General features: G+C 41.3%; 1 protein-coding gene across 3 annotated transcripts in view; it reads left to right on the forward strand.

The window, feature by feature from the left end:
- The first annotated feature begins 695 nt into the window (after nt 1-695).
- LOC134608626 (periphilin-1-like) overlaps nt 696-22,680 on the forward strand; it is a 37,496-nt gene continuing 15,511 nt past the window's right edge. Inside the window, exons 1-3 of one of the 3 annotated variants that reach the window (XM_063451619.1) lie at nt 696-788; nt 16,522-16,600; nt 18,421-18,489. In XM_063451619.1, the coding sequence (XP_063307689.1) occupies nt 16,547-16,600; nt 18,421-18,489 (123 nt within the window). In that variant the 5' untranslated portion in view covers nt 696-788; nt 16,522-16,546. Of the gene's footprint in view, nt 789-895; nt 957-16,521; nt 16,601-18,420; nt 18,490-22,680 lie in introns of those variants that run through there. The other 2 variants (XM_063451612.1, XM_063451628.1) reach the window with 2 other exon arrangements.

The following is a 22,680-nucleotide window of genomic DNA, read 5'->3' on the forward strand; positions in this document are numbered from 1 at the left end:
GTAATACAACAGCAATGAAGTGAAACAGTGTTATTTACCAAAGTGTGATTTGTTTGGAATTCAAAGTGAATTTCAAATTTTAGGCCCATATAGCTGCTTTGGAATAATACACAAATTCAGCTTATTTTTTAGTTTGGCCTTATTGAGTCAAAGTTTTAAATTCTCTTCACATTCCCGACAACTTACACTTTAGTAAATAACCATGAAACCATTACAAACGTTATCATGGACAAAAACTTGTTGAGGGTCCTCCTCAAATAAGATTACAATTTAGAGGAATGACAAGATAAAAGCAAATTTCAGGCAGAGATAGTAAAACTGAAAAGAAAAAAAAAAATACCCAGTTCAACGTATTGTTTTCAGTTTAGCAAGTTTGGACTGAGATGTGAAATATCATGATCAGTTAACTGCAGTACCCAGACTTGTGAATAGACCTAACTGAGCTGTTAAACTAGCTTAGTGGTTTAAAAAAAAAATGCCAGCTTGGGTGCCTTAAGCTACTGGTTGACATTCTATTCCCAATTTGTCACCATACACCGTTTAGTTAATAAAGCCTTATACAACATTACAGTAGGCAGTTTGTGTGTGAGAGTACAACTGTGGGTTTTAGAAGAGAGTGGGCGGGCATCTGTAAGATTGAGCATGTTTTCTGAGGCAGGCGTACAGGAAGGGGCTGTAAGGGAGTTGTTTTGGGAGGGGAAAAGATTTCCTTGCTCTGGGAGAGTGTCTGGATGGTGCGATAAGAACCTCGCTGTGTCTTGTCTCAATGTGGTGAAGCTTTGAAACAGGTGGGTGCCTTTATATATTTGTCTACACGTGTTGAGTGTTTTAAACAGGTGGGGGGCTTTTAGAATCGTGGGGTCAGTGACCCAGTCCATATTTTTTTGTGGATATAGTCTCCATGTGCAGGGGCGTTCCTAAAAGCAGTAGACTGAGCTCAGCCAAGGATCTAGCATGTAAGTAGCTGCAAACCATGCAATCTAGGGCTATTCGTTTAGATAAGTTGCCGCAAAACTGTTGTTGCATGGGTTTGTGCAGTGGTCATTGCATTTTTGCTATTACATTACATTACTCTGCAAAATGATTAGTGAATAATGACTGTAGAAGCAGCTAGGCAATCGCAGAAAATGCTCCACCCTTCTATGAGAGCATGGCTACCCCCCAGACACATGCATTGCCGAGCCATTGCTCAAGGTAGGTTACTTTAACAGGGTCTCTAGAGCTCCCAGTGTGCATTCCCAGAGGGGCGGTGGGGGAGGTTGTTAGTGAGCATTGCTGGCTAAATGTGATTTTGGTGAAAGCTGGTTGGTTTGTGCTATATTTACAGTTTGTAGACGATGGATGGGGCGCATTGAATCTAGGTTCAGACAGCTATTTCAAGGTTATTCTTTAATTGAGCGTTCTAAACCGCGAGCTGAGCGTGTTGTTACAATGATGCGATCTTCATTTCCGTTATAATCATTCTTCCATCATGGAATGCACATGTTTAGTAAGCGAGCACCAGAAACCCAGCCAGTGTGCGAGCTATGGGATCTGCAAAACCTAGTCCATGGTAATCGAGATGGTGAAAAACCATTAGATTGGCAGAATTGGTGGATTTTTCACACTCGACTGTATAGCCTACGTTTTCGCATCTCTGCAGTTCAGTGTGTGTGTGGAGATTAAATAAACATTGTCAGAATCACAATGTTATCTACATCGTATTTACGTTTTAAAGAAAGCAGAGGCCGTTTTTTATTTATATACCTATCTGAATTTAAGGTTTTGACTAGGCAACCTCCGGTACTCCAGATGTTGCAGACTACGTCTCCCCTGGCGCGTTGCCAGCATTATGGGAGATGTAGTCTACGATACCTGAGGTGCCGAAGATTGCCTAGAGACCATTTGGTCTATTTTTGCTAATCAGTAAACTTTAAAATTGCATACAATTGAAACCGTTAATTCCTAATTTGCATGACCGCAATCTCTGAGTTGTGACGTTGGGGGACACCACAGTAACTGGTGATATTACAATCCAGGTTTTGTAAAGTATGCAGTGGATTGATTTTCGTAGTTAGACCACTCTGGTCTACCAAGCTGACGTCACTCAATAAAATCATGTCTCTGTACTTTTATTATAAGTCACTGATTTTCACAATTTATTTTCTATAGATTCATAACTAAAATTCAACACTACTTGAAGCAATGCACAGAGTAAACAGTCTTCGTAAGAAATACTTGTGGACATGTTTCATCTATTACTATAATTATATATTTGAATTGCATTATGGAACCCTTTTTAAAGGGGCATTGTCTCATTGAAGTGGTCTGGGTGCAGTGACCCTGTCCTCTTAACCCTGCAATTGTAATTATTGCAGTTATTGATAAACTGTAATAATTACTTTGCAGAGTTAACCCCTTAAGGACACATGACATGTGTGACATGTCATGATTCCCTTTTACTCCAGAAGTTTGGTCCTTAAGGGGTTAAAGGATGACTATAGTGTCAGGAAAACAAACTCGTTTTCCTGACACTAAAGCATCCTTAGGACCTCCCCACCCTCAGGGCCCCCTCCCTTGGGGTTGAAGGGGTTCAAACGCCTTCAGCCAATTACCTTTATCCAGGGCCGGGCTCCCTCGGCGCTGGTGACCTCTCCTCCCCCGCCAACATCCGCTTCCGAGTGGAGCAGAATGCATATGCTTTTGCCGCGCGTGCATTCAAACAGTCGATAGGAAAGCATTTCTCAATGCTTTCCTATGGACGTTCTGCACGCTGGAAGCAAATTTCGCATCCAGCGTCGCAAAAGCGCCTCTAGCAGCTGTCAGGAAGACGGCCACTAGAGGTATGTTGACATCTGAAGGGTTAAAACTTGGGGGACCTGGCACCCAGACCACTTCATTGAGCTGAAGTGGTCTGACTGACTATAGTGTCTCTTTAATTCTACTTGTAGTTGCTGTCTACCAGACAGCTACTAGAGGCACCTTCGGTCTGCTAAATAAGGATATGCAGCATCTACTTAAAGGGACACTCCAGGCACCCAGACCACTTCTGCTCATTGGAGTGGTCTGGGTGCCAACTCCCACTACCCTTAAACTGCAATAATTACCTTGCAGGGTTAAGTCCTTCCCTAGTGGCTGTCTACTAGACAGCCACTAGAGGGAACTTCCTGATCCCTAGCACAGATTATCTGTGCTAGAGCGTCGCTGGACGTCCTCACGCTGTGTGAGGACCTCCAGCGTCGCTCTATTCCCCATAAGGAAGCATTGAAATTCATTTTCAATGCTTTCCTATGGGGTGCGCCAATGCGCATGCGCGGCATTGCCGCGCATGCGCATTGGGACTCCTCGGCCGGTGGGCGGAATCAGTCTCACCCACCGGCCGACGGAGGAAGAAGGTGGAGCAGGCAGCGACGTGGGACATGTCGCTGCCTGAGGTAAGTGACTGAAGGGGTTTTCACCCCTTCAGTAACCAGGGATTGGGGGGTGGGAGGGCGAGGGACCCTCCAGTGCCAGGAAAAATGATTGATTGTTTTCCTGGCACTGGAGTTTCCCTTTAAAACCCCATAGAAAAGCATTGATTCAATGTTTTCCTATGGGGTAGTCCTAATGCAATTGTTTCGCTTGCCACGCATTAGGCCCTCCCCAGTCGGCTGACAGCAGAGCCTGATCTTGCGTCGACGGACATCGGCACTGGAGTAAGGTAAGTGACTAAAGGGTTTTTATAGTTTCTTTTTTATGTGCAAGAATTATTTATGTGCATTAGGTGCCACCATTGCATTGTGGAAGGAGACCTAGCCAGCACGAAGGATGTATGTCATGTCACGTCACGTCACCAAACGGGTGGACTATTATGTTGGGGATAGGGACATTATTCATAGCGCCCTAATGTTTTTGTTCTCAATTTTAAGCTTTCAGACAGAGCTCTCAACACCCACAGTGGCTATTTATTTCTACCTGTCAATCTTTTTTTTGTATTATACCTATAATGCAATATATCAAGTATAGTGGAAAATCTTGCTACTGCATAAATTAAAGGGATACTATAGGCACCAAACAACTTCACCTTAATGAAGCAGTTTTAGTGTATAGATCATGCCCCTGCACTCTCACTTATCACTGAAATACTGCACATGCAGAATTGTTTGCAATTCAGGATTATTCTAGCTCTAGTGAACGAATACTGTAAATTTTATTAACGACAGGAGGCGAATATTTGCTTATCTTTCTTTATTGAACCTCCCAGCAGCAAAGAAATAGTTAACAATGGTGTAAAAAAAGTTTAACCAATCAGATTGTATAACATTTTTATATGATGTCATCAAGCTCCTCCCAATTCCTCTTTCTTGCTGTAGCAGAGTATCAACCATGTAAACAATATAACTACATGAACAATGGACGAAACAGCAGGTCCTGTGCTTGGTCAACCTTGTAAACCGAGAACTGAGTTGTCGACTTCACTTACAACAACCGTAGAAAGGTCTTCACACTGAAATTAAACCGAGAGAAATCCATGAGAGTATAGGTTCTCTTACCAGAGAGAACCAAGTTTATGAAAATACATATAGTGAACATCAATTTTTGGCATAGTTCATATTAAATATTAGTGAAAAGAATGAGAAATTCTTGAACATAATACTATAGTGTAAACCTATGGCAGATGGTGTGTATATTTATGTTGGAACCGATAAACACTTTTAACTTGTCTAATAACTAACCGTATATACTCAAGTATAAGTCGACCCGAATATAACCCGAGGCCCCTAATTTTACCACAAAAAAAACTGAGGAAACTTATTGACTCGAGTATAAGCCTAGGGTGGCAAATGCAGCAGCCATGGGTGTACGCAGGAATTTTTCCAGGGGGGGGCATAATTGTAATGACATCTATGCTTGGCCCCTTTTTGACAGTGTCATGAAGGGGAGGTGCATAGTGATTATCACATAAAGCCAGGGTGAATAGCGTTTTCACAACTATGGTGTCAGGAATACATGTTTGTATTCCTGACACTATAGTGTTCCTTTAAGCAAATTAAAGGAACATTCTGGTCACCATAACAACTTAATCTAAATGAAAATGCTATGATGCCAGGAAGCCCCTGGGTGCTCTTTCCTTTAAGGGGTTAAACCGCTCTCAAATGGTTTAACCCCAAAGGCTTCCTCCAGCTCCAGGTCCCTCAGTGGTATTCGGCATCTGAAACGGAGTGTCAGGAAGTGCAGATTGACGTCAGGCATGGGTGCCGCTGATTGGCTAGAGTTGACAGTTGACGCTCTAAGCCAATCGCTAGTTCCCGGTTCATAATTTTTTTAAAAACTTTTTTATGAATGGGGAGCTACTGATTGGCTTAGAGTGCCAGCTGACTGCTCTAGTCAATCAGCAACACCCCTACCCAGCGGCACTCTGTGCTTCCTGACACTCAGTAAATAAAAGTGAACACATTAAAACTGATATTTTTTTTTAACCTGGGGAGATGAGAAGGTCCAGAGTTTCCTGCCAGGCCCAGGTACCAAAGCCTTATGATGTGGTGTCCAGAATAAAGTGCAGGGTTCACTTCATTTGTCCTTCCTGCTTCAATCTCCTTTTCTTCTCCTTCATTTGACAGTCTTCTTTTTCTTCTGACACTGTCTTCTATATTTGGCTCTTTCTGCTTATTTTGCGCCCTTCTGCTCCAAGTGCCCCCCCCTGCGGACGCCCATGGCAGCAGCTACTGGTAAATTTCAAAATAAAAATAGATACCAATAAAATTACATTAATTGAGGCATCAGTAGGTTAAATGTTTTTGAATATTTATTTACAGTGTGTGTGTATATAATAAATGTAGTGGGTATATAATGAATGCAGTTTGTGTAGTGTGGGTATATAATGAATGCAGTGTGTGTGTGTTTGTGTAGTGTGTGTATATAATGAATGCAGTGTTTGTGTAGTGTGGGTATATAATGAATGCAGTGTTTGTGTAGTGTGGGTATATAATGAATGCAGTGTTTGTGTAGTGTGGGTATATAATGAATGCAGTGTTTGTGTAGTGTGGGTATATAATGAATGCAGTGTGAGTGTGTGTGTGTATATAATGAATGCGTACTGTGTGTGTGTATATAATGAATGCAGTGTGAGTGTGTGTGTGTGTATATAATGAATGCGTACTGTGTGTATAATTAATGCAGAGTGTGTGGCTGTGTATAATGAATGTGTACTGTGTGTATAATGAATGCAGAGTGTGTGGCTGTGTATAATGAATGCAGAGTGTGTGGCTGTGTATAATGAATGCATACTGTGTGTATAATGAATGCAGAGTGTGTGGCTGTGTATAATGAATGCATACTGTGTGTATAATGAATGCAGAGTGTGTGGCTGTGTATAATGAATGCGTACTGTGTGTATAATGAATGCAGAGTGTGTGGCTGTGTATAATGAATGCGTACTGTGTGTATAATGAATGCAGCATGTGTGTTTGTGAAGTGTGTGTAAACTGGGTGGGGGGAGGGCATTTTTATTTTAATATTTTTATTTAATATTTACTTTTTTTTTTTTTTTTTTTTTTTTTTTGATATGTCAATCCCTGGTGGTCCGGTGGCGTGGACTGTGCAGTGGGGGCCCGCAGAAGCTCTTACTTGCCTTCCCAGCAGCTCCCTTAAGCTCCCCTTTGTAAATCTTGTGGCCTGCGTGCCGCGCGGAGCGTTGCCATGGTAACCTGTGGGAGTCGCAAGATTTAGGCAGGGGAGCTGAAGGGAGCTGCTGGGAAGGTAAGTAAGAGCTTCTGCGGGCATCCCCCCCTGCCAGGACCGGGTTTTTCATGAGCACGGCGGTCCTGGTCTGTATTATGGCAAAGTAAATGGCCATAATACAGGCTTATACTCCTCACTGGAGTATAAGTCGAGGGGGACTTTTTCAGCATAAAAAATGTGTTGAAAAACTCTGCTTATATTCGAGTATATACGGTAACCTACAAACATACACCAAGAGTAAGCTACAATTCTCAACTGGAAATGATTGTTTAAGTTCACTACCTACTTGCATTCGTTGATTCAATTTGGGATGCAGGGAGAGGGGGAATTCATTGATTCAACTTGGGATGCAGGGAGAGGGGGAATTCATTGATTCAACTTGGGATGCAGGGAGAGGGGCACAGCAGGGTCCTGGCACTGGAGAGTCCCTTTAAGGACACAAGCCATTTTTGCTTTTTTGTGTTCAAATGCAATTTGCATCTCTGTCATTTATTGCACCAACACATCTTATATACCGTTTTTTTGGTTTTTTTTCTTAGAGGACAAACAGGGCTTTAAAGGGACACTCCAGGCACCCAGACCCCTTCTGCCCATTGGAGTGGTCTGGGTGCCATCTCCCACTACTCTTAACCCTGCAAGTGTAATTATTGCAGTTTTTTAATAAACTGCAATAATTACCTTGCAGGGTTAACACCACCTCTAGTGGCTGTCTACTAGACAGCCACTAGAGGGCACTTCCTTGTCCACAGCACAGTTTTCTGTGCTAGAGTGTCGCTGGACGTCTTCACGCTTGGACGTCTTCAATGCTTTCCTATGGGGAGCTCTAATGCGCATGCGCGGCATTGCCGCACATGCGCATTAGATCTCCCCGGCCGGTGAGCGGGATAAGTCTCGCCCACCGGCCGACACAATCACCGGGAAGAGCGGCGGCGGAGGAAGAAGCGACATGGGACATGTCGCTGCCTCTGGTAAGTAACTGAAGGGGTTTTCCCCCCTTCAGCAACCGGGGATTGGGGGGTGGGAGGGAGAGGGAACCTGCTGTGCCAGGAAAACTTATTGTTCTCCTGGCACTGGAGTTTCCCTTTAATTTTATAAAATCTCATAATATATATATATATATATATATATATATATATATATATATATATATATATATATTTTTTTTTTTTTGTGTGTGTGTGTGTGTGTGTTTTGTTTTTCTTGTTTTTTTTTCTTCTTACACTTGATATGTACCACTGTCATAAACTCCCCCAAATTATGCTCAGTTACATCTTCTGAGTAAAACAATATGCCCAAAGTATGACCTAGAGTCCTAGACACTATTTTGTGAAGTTACACTGCTGTAAAAGAGACGTGACCAGTTCAGGTTTTTAAGTGTGAATTTTCATGGAGGGTTTTGATGCATCCGTGTCCCACTTTGAAGCACTTGAGCAGGCTACATATTCCAACTACCCCATAAAGCCATACCATTTCTTAAAGAAGACATCCCAGGGTATTTCAAAAGGCATATTTTGAACCATAGCTTGTACCAAGTGTAGTAGTAATAAGCATTATTTCTGCTTTTTTGACACACAAAGTGAGTTTGCACAGTATATTTTGAAAACCTTATGTGTGCTATGCCTGTATAATACTTCATATGTTGCTCAGCTATGAGTACAGCAAAATCCCCGTATGTACCTTTCTCAGGTATATGTGGATACTGAAGGGAACATTTGAGACGCAGCCAGTTGTTTTCTAACTTTGAAGTTTTATGCTGTGTCCATGTTCCATTTTGGAGTAGTTTAGCTGGTTGGTTATTCAAACTTCTCCACAAACACATACTATTTATTAAAGAATACACCCTGGGGTAATTCAAAAGGCATATTTTAAACCTTAGTGTGGGATCATTTTTTTCTAGTTTGTTGCAGGTGTAGTGGTAATGATGATTTTTTTTTTTTTTTTACTTTTTTTTTTTTTAGTTATTTTTAAACGTTAACCCCTAACTATCAGTAAGCAGCACTAACTGTAAATTCCCCAATTTCCCATAATTCCCACTAAGGCTATTCTGAACTCCCCTTGATTCTTGATCCTCCGGTCACCAAATCAATATTGATGGAGTATCATTGTCAGCAATAAGACAGACACCAAATGTGCTTAACAAGATTCTCAATGAGTATACACAGTTTGTCACGCAAGCGGCTAGGTTTATCGCATCCTTATAATTAGCATTACATACTTGTGTGACAGTAAAAGATTCCGCGCTGGTCACTCTGTCGAAACTGCTGTGACCAAAGTATCCAACGATTTAATTGCTGCTAAATCTCGCGGCCAATACTCTATCCTAATCCTCCTTGATCTTTCTGCCGCCTTTGACACTGTTGATCATCAACAGCTTCTTCACATTCTCCGTAACTTTGGACTACGGGATACTGCTCTCTCCTGGTGCTCCTCCTACCTCTCCCAGCGCTCTTTCGGTGTTTCTTTCTCTGGTTCTGCCTCTTCCCCCCCCCCCCCTCTCTGTCGGCGTCCCCCAAGGTTCTGTCCCCGGCCCCCTATTGTTCTCTATCTATACTGCCTCCCTTGGTAAACTCATCAGCTCCTTTGACTTCCAATATCATTTATATGCAGATGACACGCAAATCTACCTGTCCTCCCCTGATCTCTCTGCCCACCTTGACTCGTGTTTCTGACTGCCTCTCTGCTATTTCCAACTGGATGGCTGTTCACTTCCTTAAACTCAACCTGTACAAAACAGAACTTCTAGTTTTTCCTCCCTCAAGTGCTGCTACTCCTGTGTCTGTCTCCATTCAAGTCAACGGCGCTACTATCACCTCTACCTCGCAGGCTCGCTGCCTAGGGGTTCTTTTTGATTCTGACCTCTCTTTTACTCCTCATGTCCAATCGATAGCCAAATCCTGTCGCTTTCAACTCATGAACATAGCGCGCATCCGCCCATATCTAACGCCGGACGCGGCTAAGGTACTGGTTCATGCTGTTATCTCTCGCCTTGACTATTGCAAACCCCTTCTCACCGGTCTTACATGTTCCCAGCTTGAACCGCTGCAATCTATAATGAATGCGGCTGCGAGGCTTTTTTTCCTGTCCGGTCGCACCTCCTACGCTTCCACGCTCTGTCAGTCCCTGCATTGGCTTCCAGTTAGATATAGGGCCCAATTAAAAATTCTGGCGCTTGCTTACAAATCCCCACATAATGCTGCTCCAACATACCTATCCTCCCTCATACACAAGTATGTCCCGTTGAGACTCCTGCGCTCAGCCCAAGACCTACGCCTCTCCTCTGTCCGGATCCCCACCTCTGACGCTCGCCTTCAAGACTTCTCTAGGGCTGCACCTATTCTGTGGAACTCCCTTCCCTCCTCAATCAGACTTTCACCCAGCCTCCACTCCTTCAAAAAATCTTTGAAAACTCACTTCTTCATTAAAGCGTATCAATTAAACTGTCAGCAGGTTTCTCATCTCCCACCCCATGACTCCTTTCCTGCAACTGTCAAAAATGACCTACCAAGCACTCAATAAACCCTTCTCTAACAAACTATTTAATTCCCCTACTTTAACCCTTTGTGTCACTATACCCCACTCCCTCTAGCATGTAAGCTCATCGAGCAGGGCCCTCAACCCCCTCTGTTCCTGTACGTCCAGTGGTCTGATCTCAATTATGTGTCTTAGTCCACCCATTGTACAGCGTTACGGAATTTGTTGGCGATATATAAATAATAAGATGAGCATTTGAAAAAAGAGAGAACAGGAACATCACGAGGTCGAACATCCTGAAAACGGAAGGTCTCTTGGAGCATGTTACAAAATACATCTGCTAATGTCAGCATAATCATTATAAACCTTATTTTAAGGCAAAACATATTTAAGCAAAAGGAGTTAACTGTTTCATATACTTACACCACTCACCCCAGCTAGCAAAATATATTCTTTTAAAATATTTAAATTAATGAAATAAATTGAACCCCTTAGGGTTAAAAAATAAATAAATTTTTATCCTTAAGGGGTTAAAAAAAAAATGGATCACAGTATAATACTGTGATCTGTATTTTTTTTTTTTTTTTTTTTAATTCTTTATTTTTGTAGTGCATAAAGAAATAACAACGTGTATGTGGTACCCCAAAGGCATTCCACATGCTTTTCAATGACATTCACAACATTGGGGAACGTAATCATATTTGCACACTTTTTATATTAATGTAAAAGGTCACTTCTGTTACACGTAGCTTAAAGGTGGATTCAATATTTGAAACAAAAAACAGTTAAGTAAGGTAATATTTTATGCATAATAAACATGCTATTCTAACTAATATCGACCAGCTATTCCATTTAATAAAGTTTTTCAATTACGAGGTAACTCAACGCATGTTATATTATAAGACTCAGGCTTGGTAGGTACACCGTGCAGGTTAAGTTAGAATATATGCTTTGTGGTGTGTCTGCTGTACATACTGTAAATAATAGTAACTGTGCACTGAGTGGGCAGATATAAGTAAAAGCAGCATTGAACCTAGGATGTAGCACACAGTAATGATAAAAGTTAAAAGAAAACAATTCACTCCTGTCAGGCTATGTATTCATGCCTAAATGCTAGACTATGCGGGTGCTAGTAGGGAAGGAAAAATAATGTAAACATAATGAAAACTAAACATTTGTTATTGTCCATTTTTATAGTTGCTAGTCATCGGTTGTGGTAGCTTGCGGTCGGCATCCATTAATCCGGCTGTCCTTTGCTTATGAGGGTCTTCACCCGATTCCCTGTCTGAGCTCTGCTCGGGGTTGGTTGCGGGATTTATTTGGGGCAGCCCTGCTGTGTTCTGAGCGTGTGGAATGTCCCCATCTCCAGCCCTCATCCGGGTCTGTGTTAGAGGTGGTGAGGCAGTGGTCCCCGCTTTTGATGTTCTTCCAGTTCCCAACCGGGTTGGAGTCTGGGGGTATGATGGTTAAGGTCCCCTGACTTATAGTAAGCCTTTCGTGGGCCTGTTGTCCCAGGCAAGGGTTGTAAAGCTGGCGGTGGCTGGGACACTCTGTCTGGGCAGTATGGCAAGGTGATCCCCTCTCACGCCCCATCCTTATTGAGCAGAGGTTTCTTTGCTTGGGAGGGATAGTGATCACCTCGGGGGAAGGGGGGGTGTAAGCGGGCAGACCTGGGGTATGTCGCCTTTTAGTTAAATGACTCACCGCTGGTGGTCTGCTGCCGACCCGTTGATGCTTGCGTCTGGTTTCCCGCCTTCTCCTTCCAGCTTTCCAGGCATTAATATGGCCCCTTTCAGGAGCTGCGGGTTGTAGCTTGGTGACCTGAGAGGGTGATGCTGCTTGTGTCTCTGCTGGAACGGAGAGCTTCGCCCAGAAAGCAGCTAGCAGTCGGTCCAGCCTCTCCGAAAGCGGTGGCAGTGAGGGTCTTCGTTCTGGCTGGCACGTGGCGTCCGCCATGATGTGGCACACCAGAACAAAGGAGTCGGTGATTTGTTTACGGTGCCGTGCCGAGGCTTGAGCCGGGATATCCCTCTCCGGCAGGGGGGGGGGGTGAGAGTGTGTCGGGGAGACCTCCAAGTAATTTGGCATCAGCCAGCAGAGGGATCGGCCGCCTCCCCCGTGCCGTCTGAGTAGGCCGCCTGTAGGCCTCAGGTCAATCCCCGGTCCGTCGTCGCTGTGGGTTGCCGCGGCTTTGCGGACGCACTTTCTCTGCGGTAAGTCCTCTGTACAGGGGCTGAAAAGTAGGCAGTTGTAGGGTGTAATGTTTCTATTTAGGCTTATTTCTGGTTTTTTCGTGAGGAGCTCCACCAGCATGCGTCCGTTCAGCCCGGCTGCTAGGCTCCGCCCCCCCTGTGATCTGTATTTTGATCACTGTAGGCAGTGATCATCTGGCAGGGAAGGGGTTTATTTTTATTTGGACTGGGTAAAGGGGGGTGGGATTTTTCTTTTTTTTTTTTTTTTTTTTTAAGCGTTCGTAAATATTTTTTTTAAACTTTTTTTAAAGCTTTAAAAAAAAAAAAAAATATATATATATATATATATATATATATATATATATATATATATATAATCTCATTAACCCCTAGCTAGCCTAACACCAAATTCCCCACTAACTTCCACCCACCCTAGCTAGCTAAATATATATATAATTTTTTTTTTAATATTTAAATGAATTAATAAAATAAATTTAACCCCTGAGGGTTAAAAAAAAAAAAACCAAAAAAAATATATATATCAGATGACCGTAAAATGTAGTCCCTGCAAATTGATCACTATTGTCAGTGATCATTTGGCATGGAAGGGGTTAATTTTATTAAAGCCGAGGGGGGGGGGGATTTTACTTTACACAGGGGAGCTGCTGGGAAGGTAAGTAAGCACTTGTTGTGGGCCCCCCAGGACCGCTGGGCTTGTAATGGGCTTGGCGGTCCTGGTATGTATTATCGGTATCTCTATTGGCCGATACCAATATTGCCGAAAATACCCAATATCGGCCAGACTGATAATCGGTCGATCCCTATCTTTTACTGCAATAAAACACATACATATGATGTTTTACAAGTACAACATTGTCCCCATGTACAGGTTTCATGGTGTTTTGGAAAGTTACAGGGTCAGTTGCCCATTTCAGTTTTTAAACATTGAAATTTGGTTTGCTGGGTCTTTGACACCGGATGGCAGCCCCATAATGAGAAATATCCCCATAATGGTATACCATTTGCAAAAGTAGACATCCCAGGGTAATCAAAATTGGTGATGTCCAGTGTTTTTTTTTTTATTGTAGGGATCAACCGATTATCAGTCTGGCCGATTATTCAGTATTTTCGGCAAGATCAGTATCGGCCTATAGAGATACCGATATTGCTGATAATGCAGACCAGGATCGCCGGATCCATGACAAGCCCAGCGGTCCTGGAGGGCCGGAGCAAGCGCTTTCTTACCTTCTCCGCAGCTCCCCTGTCTAAATCTTGCGAGTCCAGCGGCTGTTAGAGCGTTGTCACGGGTTACCATGGCAACGCTCCGTACGGTACGCAGGCCGTGCGAGTTAGACAGGGAAGCTGGCCAAGTAGGAAGCAGGGAGGGGGACTAAAAAAAAAGGAAATATTTAAAATAAAAACAAAAATGCCCCCATCCATTTTACACACATTACCTACAGACACACACCACACTACACCAATACACTGCATTGACTATGCACACACTACACAAACATATACACACTGCACACACTACACAAACACACACACTCTGCATTCATTATATACACTATACACATACACACTACATTCACTATATACACATTACACACACTGCATCCACTATACACACACACTGCATTCATTATATACACTACACAGACTCTCTGCATTCACTATACACACACTGCATTCACTAAATACTCTCACTGCATCCACTACACACTCACACACACACACATATTCTTGAAAACATAAATTCTGACTGGCATGTATATTTTGTGCATTTGACTTAATAAAAAAAAAAAGGATTTGCAAAAAAAAAATAATAAACAATAAAATGGTCAGTTAACAGTAGATTTGTGTAACAATAGTTTATTTTTTCAAAATGGTAAACGTACAGAATATCGGTAAACTAACGGCTTGAAAGTTCACAGATTATCGGTATCGGCTCTAAATAATAAATAAATGTCGATCCCTTTTTTAAAATGTGTTGTGTTTTTTTTTTGTTTTTTTTAAGCTATAAACCCTGGCCAATATTTGTGTTCATTTTAGTTTTTCCACACAGAAATGGCACTTTCACAGATGATATTGTCATTAAACAGTCATATTTGTGTTCAGCGACATCTTGCGAGTACAACAGTTTCACCCTCCATATGTACAGGTTTTATGGGGGTCAAATATAGGGATTGCAAATTAAATTTACTTTCCGCCTGTGTTGTCAGGCATGTCTCTCAAATTAGAATGAATAAAAATCACATGTACATAGCATTTATTTTTATATATATATATATATATATATATATATATATATATATATATATATTATAATTATACACACGAAAGAGATGGGGTTATGCAGTAGAAAAACTACTACCACTGCCCCAAAAAGAGGTTACAGGATGTATGGCTTAACCCCCAAAGTTACATAGAAAAAAAGTGGAAAAAATGGAGTAGGGAGTCCACTCACACAAGGTAGGTAGACTCCTACTCCATTTAAAAGTACCTCCTAAAATAAAATGTCACATATATAGGGTAAACAACCTTTATTAGAAAAAATGCTAAAAGTAAAAAAATAATAAATTCACCCAAAATAAAGGCGTGTATATATCGTGATAGAGTGAACACCAACACCTTAAAAGGCCTGGGTAAACTTAGTCCTGTATAGTCACAAATTAACAGAGTAAGTGAGTGGATACTATGAACCTCTAAAGAGAGGTCAAAAACCACACTCGCTAAATAAAATAGTGGTAACCAAGACTAGTATAATCCCCCAATAGAAAAAGTGCCACTAATGGGATGGTTGGTAAATAGTAGTGGTTATGGTGTCGATAACTAGACGATGGCAAACGCTGTAAGCAACAATATGGGAGCCCTTGGGTGTCTAAATGTACAGAATCTAGGAAAGAAAAACTTCCCAATAAACAGGAGAGAGCACCCCAAGACTCCCTAAGCTAACTAGCTAGCCTCAAATAGACGGCAAAGAACTCACTGCTGCTTCATGGCAGCCTACCAAATCCCTAAAGCACTATAAGAAGTAAGTTAGCGCATCCCAAGCGCTAAGAGGGCCCAGGTTAGGTTAAAAAGTAGAAAATAGAAAACTCAAATTAGAAAAATAGCATCGGCTAATACACCTCGACGTGCGTTTCGGCGTTTTAGATACGCCTTTGTCAAGAGATATGTATATGTATATGTGTGTGTGTGTGTAGTTACTTAGGCTGAAAAGAAACATGTCCATAGAGTTCAGCCTTTCTCACATTTGTTTTTGCTGTTGATCCAAATGAAGGCAAAAATAACCTGTTGGAAGCACTTCCAATTTTGCAACAAACTTGGGGGAAATTCCTTCTTGGCCCCAGAATGGTAGTCAAATTTATCCTTAGAGCAAGAAGCTACTACCCCACTAATGAAATTATATCCCTGAATATTAGATTTTTTCAAGTATGTTTGTAAGCTGCTGTTTAAACATTTGTACAGACTCTGTTAAAACCACTTCTTCATGCAGAGAATTCCACATCCTTATTGTTCTTACTGTAAAATAAAAATTATAGACTCCACAGGTGATGGTTAAACCTAAGAAAGGGAGTAACCAAACAACCTGTGGAGACAGAACACCTTATCGGAAATTTTTCTGTAAAATAACCTTTCCTTTCTTCCAGTCTAAACGCATGACCTTGTGTCATTTATATAGTCCTGTTTATGAATAGAATTCCAGACAATGGGTTTTTATTGGTACCAAATATATTTGTATAATGCTGAGGCGCAGTTTTTTTAAACTAGGTTTACATTTAAACTTTAACAACTAAAATGTTCCATTCTTAATTTTGCAGCTTGCCTTTTTTTCGAGTGCCATACTATCCCTCATAAGAACAGGTGCCCAAAACTGCACAGCATATTAAAGATGTGGTCTTATCAGGGTTTTACATAGACCATTTATATATGACAATACCTTACTGACCTTAGCCACTGTCAATTGACATTGCACATTGTTACCTAGTTTGTTGTCTATAACCATTCCCAAATCCTTCTCATGTGTTATCCCTAACTCGCTACCATGTTGCTTGTGCATTCTGTAACCCGAAGTGCATAACTTTGCATTTTTCTACATTAAATCTTGTGTGTGTATATTTTATATTCATCAGCTGGGTTTCATTTATTTCAGGAACGAGCATAAAGGTTCAGAGGAGATGTACCCACGTGGATCAGACAGAGGCTGGCATCGGGGGCAGCACCAGTGGGATGTGAGTTTGCATAAGCATTTTTACTTTTGAACATTTTTTTTGTATAGTTTTGTTCATGTCTATATATGGAGTTTCTGTTCTATACTATTAATGTTTTGGGCATTTAGGATCTTTCTGCACACATGCAGTTATTTTATATTGCTGCTGTTCAATCACTGATGCTCCTATTATTTTCAATGGGCAGCCGAGAGTGTCAGATGACCGCTATTACAGTCATACCTCCTGCGGGTGCCGGGAAGTGAGTGACCAGATACGCTTATTTAATTTTAAACTTCTTGAAAATACTGAATGGAAGAACAGCATCAGAGGACTCCAGCCTCTACACCCAATTCAAATAGATGAAATGGCTATAGTGCCTGGCATTTAAAAAAAATAAAAAAATAAAGTACAGTATCTATACACCAACGCAACAGTGCACTGAGATGTAATACAGGGTTCATAAGTTCAAGTCCGCCTTTAAGTTAGTTGCCACCCCAAGCCTAGAGTCCATACACGGCTGAATTTCTATACCCTGGGGAAAATTTTGCATCTTGATTTAATGCTTTGGTGCTTGGCATGTACCTTTTAAAGAGAGTTGTGTGCTTTAGAGCCAAAATTAAAAATTATAAAAAACAAACAAAAAACCTTTGCCAAATAAATAATACAAATGGTCTCTTTTACAGCGTAGGTTGCCCCAAATGTTTGATTCGTTATTAAAGAATTTGTCCACTTAAAATGAAAAAGACAAATGGTGCAAATAGTGTAATTCCGTAAATACAGTATTTTAAAAGGAATGCAAAGTATCTAATTCAATTGTTAAAGGATCACTATAGGGTCAAGAACACAAACGTATTCCTGACCCTATAGTGTAAAATCCACCATCTAGCCCCTCCTGGGCCCCTCATGCCTCCATAAATATAGTAAAAATCTTACTTGTATTCAAGCCTGAAGCTGCTGGCTCTGCCCTGTCTGCCTCAGAAAAACAAGCTGTCTGCTGACATCATCAGAAGTGGTAGCCTGCTCCAATCTCAATGCTTCCCCATAGGATTGGCTGAGACTGACAAGGAGGCAGATCAGGGGCAGAGCCAGCATGATTCAAACACAGCCCTGGCCAATCAGCATCTCCTCATAGAGATGAATTGAATCAATGAATCTCTGAGGAAAGTTCAGTGTCTGCATGCAGAGGGAGGAATGAATGTTTAGATGCATTTTAGGCAGCCATGACCCAGGACACAGGAAGGATATCACTAGGCTGTAATGTAAACACTGCATTCTCTCTGAAAAGACAGTGTTTACAGCAAAAAGCCTGAAGGTAATGATTCTACTCACCATAACAAATTCAATAAGCTGTAGTTGTTCTGGTAACTATAGTGTCCCTTTAACGATCGAATGACCTTCTCTCTAGTGATCATGGCACAGGCGGTGCATCCCCCACCTGGGAAACACTGCGAGCAGTACAGCTCATTCCGTCACAGGTAGTGTTGGTTGGTATGTGAAAAGCAGAAAACTCTCTAATACCGAAATACCATTCGGACACCTTTCAGCAAGCGGAGGAAAATATATATATATATATATATATATATATTTACAAAAGTAGAGCCTTCTACTTTGCTCAGTCTAGATAGTTTGAGGTGATTTTACTCTTCACACGACGGAGTTTGAAAATCGGCATGCAGCAGCAACAATTTTTTTATGTATATTGGCTGGTTTAAAAAAAATTATACATATTTATTGGGATCCAAACATTGCAAAGCTGTTGCTCTAACGCTTGTGCACTAATGAGGCTTGCTTCTTTTTTTTTTTTTTTTCTTTTTTTTTTTTTTTTGCGCATGGGCCACTAGGGGGAGCCTAGCAGTTGCAACAGCAGAAAAACTCTTCTAGCCACCCCAGTGTCTCCAGCCGATTCCAGTGTAAGTACAATACATTTGGCTGTGTGTCATTGGGGTTGGTTTGCTACCTGACAAGTTGATTTTAATGTGTTCCCTCCAAAATACTGAGCAATTGTTGGAGAATAATAAATACAAATCTATTAATCCCTTTACTTTATATGCTACATTATCTACTATAAAAGGCACAAACTATATTTCAGGTTTTACTAAAATACATACAATCTCTAGAATATACCATATGATATTTATATTTATTTAAACAATGTAATAAAAATGGTGTGGTGTGTTTTTTTTTTTTTTTTTTTTTTTTTTTCATTTAACCATCATGATGATTATTTACAAAAGCCAAACTTCCTGTACCTGCATTTGAAGAGTTTTAGCGGCCCATTCTCCTCCAATGAATTAATTCTGAGGACTTTTGTCTAGTGTGATAACACTGCGCATGCGAGGCAGTCGTTGCTATCTGCCATTCAGGTGCTTCTTGATAAGGTACACTTAATCCAATGCTTCTAACGGGACACACTTTGCACACTGTCCATGGACTCCAAGTAGATTCAGTAATTGAATCTATTCTGGTCTTGAGCTCTGTGGGGCTGTCTCTGTGGCAGCCGCTAGTAGGTGTGGGAATTATAAACCGTACCTTTTTCTCAGTAACTGCACAACATGACCAATCATTTAATTTAGATGAAGTGATTTTGGTGCATTTTGTCCTCTTTAAAAGTTTTCTTTGACAATTCTTTGTTGACAATGATACAATGTTCAGTAACAGTGTGTTTTGATGTACACCTGTCTTTTAAGTGACCTTTCCAACATTGTCTGTATGTACAATGGAGTGCTAAATAAAGATAAGTTGACATTTTAGATCATGCTCTTTCAGAAATTGTTTAATACTTGCGTATATATATATATATATATATATATATATATATATATATATATATAAATTTATTTATTTTTTTAAGATTATCACTGGAATTGTAGTTAATTGGTAACAACTCCAAATTTGCTTGGATGGTTATTGTTGTGTTTTTGTCATTATACCCCATTTTCCCACTGTCCTGCCCAAATTACTATGATGCAGTACAATTAACTTGACTTGTATAAGGTGTTGGACAGCCCAAAGAGTAGGTGAGATATTTATCAAATACTTTTTAAGGCATATTATGGACTGCTGACATGGCAGAAGGCAGCTTAACATGCACATGCCAATAGTTAATTTTGATTTGTCATAGCTTTGTGCATGGAGAAGCATTGTGGGTCCTCCTGTGCATGCGCAACAGTTCTTTTCTTAAACATGCATTGAATAATTCTCTCTGAGAAGCCTCACATTCCTCTTTGAGACCGCGCTCATAGCGAGTGAGGAAGAGAACCGTGCTGCTGGCTTGGAACTTAGGATCTTTAAAAAAATAAGAAGTGTTTATTTTCTCTTGAAATCTAAAATATTATAGAGGTGTCTCTCCATTAACCCTCCTAAAACGGAACACTTGGTTGGAGGACTGATTTGTCACTGTATCTTGCCCTGTGAGATGCTGGCTTTGTAGTTACTACTACTAGCATTATTATGACTAGATAAATATCAGGACTGGGAGAAAGTCTCCTTGACCCTTACATTGACTCTTTACTACAGTGTTCATAAGTTATAGGAGAAGTATTACATTCTGTTAAACCTTTCATAAATTTAAAACCATTTGAGACTTCATGACATGACCGCTTGTGTTCAGACTTTTATTCAAATGTGGGTGTAGGGCATCTTCTCGGGCATTGCAAGGTGGTGCATAAATGATGTCACTAATGTGAAAGACCGGAAATAACACTGATTGATAGGCAGGGGGTGGTTCATTTATATTTGTCATATTCTAAAAAAAGGGCAAGAAGCAGAACTCACGATTAGAAACTTTTTGTTACTTGCTCCCATTTTATATAGTATGTATTTGCTTCATCTTGTGATGGCTTGCCAAAGTTCTTTATTAGTTATGGTGAGGCTTGGTGTTAAACAGGTGTTTTAAAAGATTCAGAGCAAGTATTTCATGGTCCGTAATATCAAGCAATGTCGTAGACCGTTTATTAATGTTTATATTTTCATTGTCAGTCATTTTAAACTATGTACTGGATAGATTAACATTATTTATTGTTAATAAACCAAAGTCCTACTTGGACCTCTTTTTCCAAGGTGTGATCTTGGCAGAACAACAAGTGTAACTAATGCAAATTAAGTCCTACCTAAGTGCTTGTCCAAAACTTAAAATATAATTGTGGCAAATTTTGTAATACTGTTTAAAGAATATAAAATGAAGCCAGAGATTGTTGGTTTAGGACAGGGTTAGGCAACCAATGGCATGTGTGCCATGCACGGCACTCAAGACTTCTAAAGCCAAACAGGTTCTGACCAATCAGGAGTCCCAGTGAAACTTCAGATATCTGCTAATACAAAAAGATGGTGAACGACAATCCTGAATTTATGCATTGCAGCACTTAGAAGAGGTGATCTCAGATCACTTCATCCCAGCACTTGTGAATGGGAATCCACACTGTAGTATAGCAGTTCTTGGCAGCTATCGCAGCTCCTGCCCTTGACCTTTATCTGGCCAGCCTGGTCCCCACTGGAACCCAGGAAAGCCACCCACACTACTAGATATACACAGAGCTGCAGAATAACCCTCCCCTCATACAAATAATAGCAGCCCAAACACACACCCAATCCGCACAAACTCAACACCACTGACAATCCATATACATGCACACAACCCTACATGCAGTCTCACATGCAATACCCCAAACCGCCCCACACATACATACTACAAAACACACAATGTGACATATCCATCCACACACACAATTCCACAAGCAGCCCCCATACACAGCTGACATTCATAGGTACACAATACCACAAACTACTCACGAACATATACGCACAAATTCAACGATACAAAGCAACTGCAGTATAAATAACGCGTGCATGCAGCATTGAGGCAACATGCACACCTCCATTTAAAAAATAAAAATAAAAAATAGGACCGGCACTCTATGGGACATCACAATCTTATTTCGGCACAGTGCTGCTAAAAGTTTGCCTACCCCAGTCTAGGACAGTGATTCAACCTTTGGTACTCTAGATCAGTGGATCTTAACCCAGTCCTCAAGTACCCCCTAACCGTTCACAAGTTAGGGATTCCACAGTTGTCTAAGGTGTTTTTAGTGTAATTCCTAAATCCTGGGCCGGTAGGGGGTACTTGAGGACTGGCTTAGTAACCCCTGCTCTAGATGTTTTGTACTACAAATTCCATGATGCTCTTATGCCCATAATGCTGGCAAAGCATCAGGGGAGATGTAGTCCATAACATCTGGAGTGCTGCGGGTTGGTCTATGATTTGCTGTGCTCTGCATGTAAGAAATTACCCCGTTGCAATCTTCATTCCTTGTCTGTGTAAATCAAAGGCCAATTTAGCAGTAGTGTCTGCCTGGTTTAAGTCTATTTCCTGTAACAGTCCCTTTCTGTCATGATGGGAGAAAATGACTCGTTCTTTAATGCTGCCATCAGTTGTTCAGGAAATACCGTTTTCCCCTCACCGTAAATGATTCACATGTCAGATCTGGGCTTCATAATGTTTTGGCAGCTGACTTTTTGGCCTATTTACCTGTAGCCCCATGGATGGACCCTGTTTAGATCTTAACCGATAGTTGGTAGTGTATAGGAAAATCTTTTTTTTCTGGAGATTTGTTATAATGTTGATGGCTACATATGGGTTTAGGAATAGCACACACACGCACACTGCACTCATACACACACGCACACTGCACTCATACACACACGCACACTGCACTCATACACACACGCACACTGCACTCATGCACACTGCACTCATACACACACGCACACTGCACTCATGCACACTGCACTCATACACACACGCACACTGCACTCATGCACACTGCACTCATACACACACACACTGCATTCATACACACTGCACTCATACACACTGCACTCATACACACTGCACTCATACACACTGCACTCATACACACTGCACTCATACACACTGCACTCATACACACTGCACTCGTACACACTGCACTCGTACACACTGCACTCGTACACACTGCACTCGTACACACTGCACTCGTACACACTGCACTCGTACACACTGCACTCGTACACACTGCACTCGTACACACTGCACTCGTACACACTGCACTCGTACACACTGCACT

This window comes from Pelobates fuscus, chromosome 1 (genome assembly GCF_036172605.1).
Source record: "Pelobates fuscus isolate aPelFus1 chromosome 1, aPelFus1.pri, whole genome shotgun sequence".
NCBI classification, from domain to species: domain Eukaryota; kingdom Metazoa; phylum Chordata; class Amphibia; order Anura; family Pelobatidae; genus Pelobates; species Pelobates fuscus.